Source organism: Oncorhynchus nerka, linkage group LG7 (genome assembly GCF_034236695.1).
Source record: "Oncorhynchus nerka isolate Pitt River linkage group LG7, Oner_Uvic_2.0, whole genome shotgun sequence".
Lineage (NCBI taxonomy): Eukaryota > Metazoa > Chordata > Actinopteri > Salmoniformes > Salmonidae > Oncorhynchus > Oncorhynchus nerka.
Window position 1 is genome coordinate 48,685,389 of NC_088402.1, and position 6,000 is coordinate 48,691,388.

General features: G+C 42.4%; 1 protein-coding gene across 1 annotated transcript in view; it reads right to left on the minus strand.

Moving 5' to 3' along the window:
* LOC115132592 (membrane-associated guanylate kinase, WW and PDZ domain-containing protein 1-like) overlaps window positions 1-5,771 on the minus strand; it is a 104,546-nt gene extending 98,775 nt beyond the window's left edge. Inside the window, exons 1-2 of the mRNA XM_065021072.1 lie at window positions 5,685-5,771; window positions 4,875-5,004 (exon numbers count right to left, since the gene is read on the minus strand). Of these exons, the coding sequence (XP_064877144.1) occupies window positions 4,875-5,004; window positions 5,685-5,771 (217 nt within the window). The remainder of the gene's footprint in view (window positions 1-4,874; window positions 5,005-5,684) is intronic.
* Between the last annotated feature and the right edge of the window lie 229 nt (window positions 5,772-6,000).

Genomic DNA, 6,000 nt, shown 5'->3' on the forward strand with positions numbered 1-6,000 from the left:
TCCTTGCACATCACTGGAGCATTCATATGAAAATGTTAGGTAACGACCTAATGAGACTTGTGTACACACAAAAAATACCTTGAAGTCGTCAGCCACTCAGCCTTGTTAAAAAAACAGAAGGTGGAATTTGCGTTTTTTGGCAATGCATGTCTGTGTGTGTTGCTTTGTGGTCAAGTCAATGTTAGATAGGTAGCTAGCTGCGCTAATGTTTCAATTGTTGTAGAAAGCCCTTGCTGATACTAGCCAGATGGCCACAACTAGCTAGCAAGATGAAAAATAAACAATTAAAATTCACTCTCCATAATCACATACAGCCCATACATAAACTCAGCAAAAAAAGAAACATCCTCTCACTGTCAACTGCTTTTATTTTCAACAAACTTAAAATTAACATGTGTAAATATTTGTATGAACATGATTCAACAAATGAGACTAACTGAACAAGTTCCACAGACATGTGACTAACAGAAATGGAATAATGTGTCCCTGATCAAAGGGGGGGTCAAAAGTAACAGTCAGTATCTGGTGTGGCCACCAGCTGCATTAAGTACTGCAGTGCATCTCCTCCTTATGGACTACACCAGATTTGCCAGTTCTTGCTGTGAGATGTTACCCCACTCTTCCACCAAGGCACCTGCAAGTTCCCGGACATTTCTGGGGGGAATGGCCCTAGCCCTCACCCTCCAATCCAACAGGTCCCAGACGTGCTCAATGGGATTGAGATCCGGGCTCTTTGCTAGCCCTGGCAGAACACTGACTTTCCTGTCTTGCAGGAAATCAGCCATACTGCTCGTTCTGTGCGTGGTGGCATTGTTATGCTGGAGGGTCGTGTCAGGATGAGCCTGCAGGAAGGGTACCACATGAGGGAGGAGGACGTCTTCCCTGTAACGCACAGATTGCCTGCAATGACAACAAGCTCAGTCTGATGATGCTGTGACACACCGCCCCAGACCATGACGGACCCTCCACCTCCAAATCGATCCCGCTCCAGAGTACAGGCCTCAGTGTAATGCTCATTCCATTGACGATGAATCAAACCATCACCCCTGGTGAGACAAAACCGCGATTCGTCAGTGTAGAGCACTTTGTCAGTCCTGTCTGGTCCAGCGATGGTGGGTTTGTGCCCATAGGCAACAGTGTTGCGGGTGATGTCTGGTGAGGAACTACCTTACAACAGGCCTACAAGCCCTCAGTTGAGCCTCTCTCAGCCTATTGCAGACAGTCTGAGCACTGATGGAGGGTTTGTGTGTTCCTGGTGTAACTTGGGCAGTTGTTGTTGCCATCCTGTACCTGTCCCGCAGGTGTGATGTTCGGATGTACCGATCCTGTGCAGGTGTTGTTACACGTGGTCTGCCACTGCGAGGATGATCAGCTGTCCATCCTGTCTTCCTGTAGCGCTGTCTTAGGCGTCTCACAGTATGGACATTGCAATTTATTGCCCTGGCCACAGTCCTCATGCCTCCTTTCAGCATGCTTAAATTTGGCATCTTTATTTTGGTGTTTTTCAGAGTCAGGAGAAAGGCCTCTTTAGTGTCCTAAGTTTTCATAACTGTGACCTTAATTGCATACCGTCTGTAAGCATTCCACAGGTGCATGTTCATTAATTGTTTATGGTTCATTGAACAAACATGGGAAACAGTTTACAATGAAGATCTATGAAGTTATTTGGATTTTTACGAATTATCTTTGAAAGACAGGGTCCTAAAAAGGGACGTTTCTTTTTTTGCTGAGTTTACATGTTTACCTTGCTGGCTAACATTAGCAAAATGTTTTGCATGATTCACTAGTTCGCGAGCCGTTGTTCTAGCTTGGTAAAGTAAAGACACTGCATTGACTCTCAGCAACCAGCTACAGGCAGCTGCTTCAAGGAAACAAGTATAATGAATTCTAATGTTACAAGCTACAGGGGCCAGATTAGTAAAGCATGTGGTGTGGTGTGCATTGTGGTGCACTTACCACCCAATTTGTTTCATATGAAGTTTGTGTGACTGCCTTTCTCAGTTAGCAAGTGAAAGTTAGCTAGCTAGCTGTCACACCCTGACCATAGTTTGCTTTGTATGTTTCTATGTTTTGGTTGGTCAGGGTGTGAGCTGAGTGGGCATTCTATGTTACATGTCTAGTTTGTCTAGTTCTATGTTTGGCCTGATATGGTTCTCAATCAGAGGCAGGTGTTAGTCATTGTCTCTGATTGGGAACCATATTTAGGTAGCCTGTTTGGTGTGTTTTGTGGGTGATTGTTCCTGTCTCTGTGTTTGCACCAGATAGGACTGTTTAGGTTTTCGCACATTTATTGTTTTGTTAGTTATTTCATGTCTAGTTCCTTTATTAAAGAACATGAATAACCACCACGCTGCATTTTGGTCCGCTTCTCCTTCAACACAGGAAAACCCTTACACTAGCTAATAAGCTAGTGCACATTATCAAACCTAACAAAAAAATCCTTCTTTAAGCACAAAACTCCTTAGCTAGACATAAGAGTAAAACACTTGATCTAGAAAAAAATGTATTATGCAGCTTTATTGTTTTAGTTAGAACAATTCTGATGAAAAGGGTGGATTAGACCAAAAAGGCCCCTATTAATTTTTTTTTTCATTATTCTTTCATTTTTCTTGTCACTCCTGTCGGCTTCTCCACATGGAGGTTAGCGCTCTCTGATTGGCTGAAAGTCAAGTCGACCACTGCTGAGCATTGGGATTCTACAAGTAGAATCGGGAGTTTCTTCATTACCAGGTCGATACACAGCAGGTAAGTCTTTTGTTCTAGCAAGAGAAGGAACGGCCTCCTACTTTGATAATTTCGTAATGCACACACACACACACACATTATATAGAATTTGTATGATGCAACATCAATCTATATAATTACAAGAATAAAACACTTATGAATATACAATAACTCCAATCCCATTATTGGAAATCATCATTTGAGGCATAATATTTGGGATTCTTTGTGGGAGTGTTGAATTCCAACATCCCATAATAGAATGTAAACACATGAGCTCTTGGGAACAACATTCAGCCTCCATTTTGTCAGGTATGAGAAAAAGCGGATTTTCAAGCCATCTGGCTACTGAATCATTCGCAATCCACAGGGCCCCACTTTGTCTGTGTAGTGGAGGGCAAATTGTGAAATCTCCTTTTTTTTAAATGCTATATCCCAAAATAGCATTTCAGTACTGGTACTATTCAACAATTCAAAAAAGACAATCTATTTCAGGAAGTCTTTGTGATGAGTCTTGAGTTTTAAAGTGAATATCAGAGTGAATATGACAGTGACATCACTAAGTTATTCATAGATGTGTGTGCATTGTGTTATCTTGTCACAGTCATATTTAGCAAGATGCAGAGAGGGGAATTATTCCCAAACTGCTCCGGCTTAATCAAAATAGTGTATATACAGTACCTATAGATTCATCAGTAATAACAGCTAGGTATACACTGGCAATGTGATCTGACCAGGTACAACTCTGAGCCCTATAATGTATGTGTATGGTATATGGGTCACGGTGAATTACAATGTCAGCTCTGTGAGATGGCAATGGGCTACCAACCAATATGGCTCTCCACGTCTCCCATGTTATTACTACTAGTTAGAGACAACATAGTTCAGGAAAGACTTACCGATTTAAATGGAACGACATGCATAAATTATGCATTATTATTCCAAGCAATTGTAGTGCACTCGGATTTTCCAGTTCACCTTCCTGCCTAACAGAATTACTTGCCATTGAAAATACAACTAGCTATAATACACCCATACTAGAGTAAATCTTATTTTATTGTCAATAAAAAATGAAAAACATGGTTGGTCTAAGTGCCATTACTTGGGTAGTGTAGGGATAGGAACTTGCAGGATGTCACTAGTTGTGGTAGTTGATACAGTACTGAGAGAGAAGGCGGGTTGTCTGTGCATGCCGACTAAATATTTAACTGGTGTGACCCAGTGACTGTTTGCGTTCTCTAAAAGTGGTCAAAGCCACCTCTTGAGAGCATGATGTGACTGAGGAAACATTACATGTACTGTAGTGTATCCTACATGCACAAGCAAAGGACCTTCAGAGTGCTGAAACTCCCTAATAATTCAACCTCTCAATAGAGTAAAGAGATGACTGTTATAAGGTTTGAAAACACCTAAAGGGATATACAGACAATATGCAAACAGGGCTGACGGAGTGCAGCGCAATTACTATATGCCTATGTCCAGAGGAGGAGCATCTGTGTGGGCTGGTGAAACAATAGGACAACCCTTACAACCCTTCAATACGCTTGTTTTCAGACAAGCAAGCCAAAAACAACCGCTGGAGGGAGATATCACAACATTTGACCACCGATAAGAAACACGGAGAAAGATTCGGGACCAGCAGGTTCGCAATCTGAAAAGGGTTGACGGAGACGAGGAGTGGAGCTGCCAGTGGTATCAGACAACAGGATTGGCTTCGTGTTCTTGTGAAGCATCGTCAGACAGACACCAATATGCCAGATACGGAATGCACTCATGGCGCAGCCGAGTCCTTTTGTACAGTTTGTGTGCTTGTGATTTTATGTCTAGCAGACCTAGTTAGAACATGTGAAATCAGCACTTTTCGGGATGGGAGAAATGGGGAAATATTTATTGCCAAGGTTGTTATCATAATGATTAGCAGGGCTAGTGCAAACCTCTGAAAACATATGAAAACAGAGTGTATGTACGCGTGTTAATTAGATTGAGATGTTTATGAAATCAGTTTTTTGGGGGAAAACAATGTAACTCAAAGGAGCCGATGGAGATGTTTTACGATTGCTTGTATTGTGTTCTAATTGTGTTTTGGACAGTCCAGAGAAGGAGCCGAGGTGGTTCATCTCCCTTTGACTCATCTCCCCGGCCTGGTTCGTCACCTCTCCGGCCCCTCTCCCCAACGCCCAGGCCCTTCTCACCAACACCCAACCCACTGTCCAGGTGCCCCATTTCTCTCTGCCCTGAAACTCCATCAACCTCCACCCCATCTCCCCGACTCAGCTCCAATGGCTGGAAGAGGAAGACACCTGAGGATCATTTGGACACTGACATTACGCAGCGGGTGGATGACTTCAAGAAATGGCAGCAGGAGTTACAGAAACAGCATCAGTGTCCAGCAAATGTCGTCTACGACATCATGGCACCATGGATTCCTGCTGAATAACATCTCCCGTTTGTCAGGGAATTGATGTACTTTTCACAGGACCATCATTCAGTACTGTGTCCACTCCGTCTGCTCTCAAGTGAGACAGAGCCCTCCATCTGACGCAAAATCAGTTGTGTTTCTTTTGGTTTTGGTGGGTAATTTACTGTTTTTTTCCTTCATGTTTCTTATACTTATTTCCTCATTCACATGTTACTGGTGTTAACTTTGCATTTTTTTCTCTCTAATTTTTTGTAATTTAATCACACTTTTCACCTGTGAATTATATTGTGTTTAACATTGCACTGTTTTCCACTTGTGATAGATAAATATCTAAAAAGGTCTGCAAATGTATTTGTCCGGGTCATTTTTGGTTAATATTACTGTTTTGAATCAGTCAATCAGTAAACTCGCACTTCTTTGTACATGAGTGGCTTGCGAAAGTATTCACCACTCTTGGCATTTTTCCTATTTTGTTGCCTTACAACCTGGAAATAAAATAGATTTTTGGGGGGGTTGTTTCATTTGATTTACGCATCATGCGTACCTCTTTGAAGATGCTACCACCAGCATGCTTCACTGTGGGGATGTTGTTCGAGGTGATGAGAGGTGTTGGGTTTGCACCAGACAGCATTTTCCTTGATGGCCAAAAAGATACATTTTAGTCTCATCTGACCAGAGTACCTTCTTCCATATGTTTGGGAGTCTCCCACATGCCTTTTGGCGAACACCAAATGTTTTTTTCTTTAAGCAATGGCTTTTTTTCTGGCCAATCTTCCATTAAGCCCAGCTCTGTGGACAGATATTCCAATCTCCGCTGTGGAGCTTTGCAGCTCCTTCAGGGTTATATTTGGTGTCTTGTT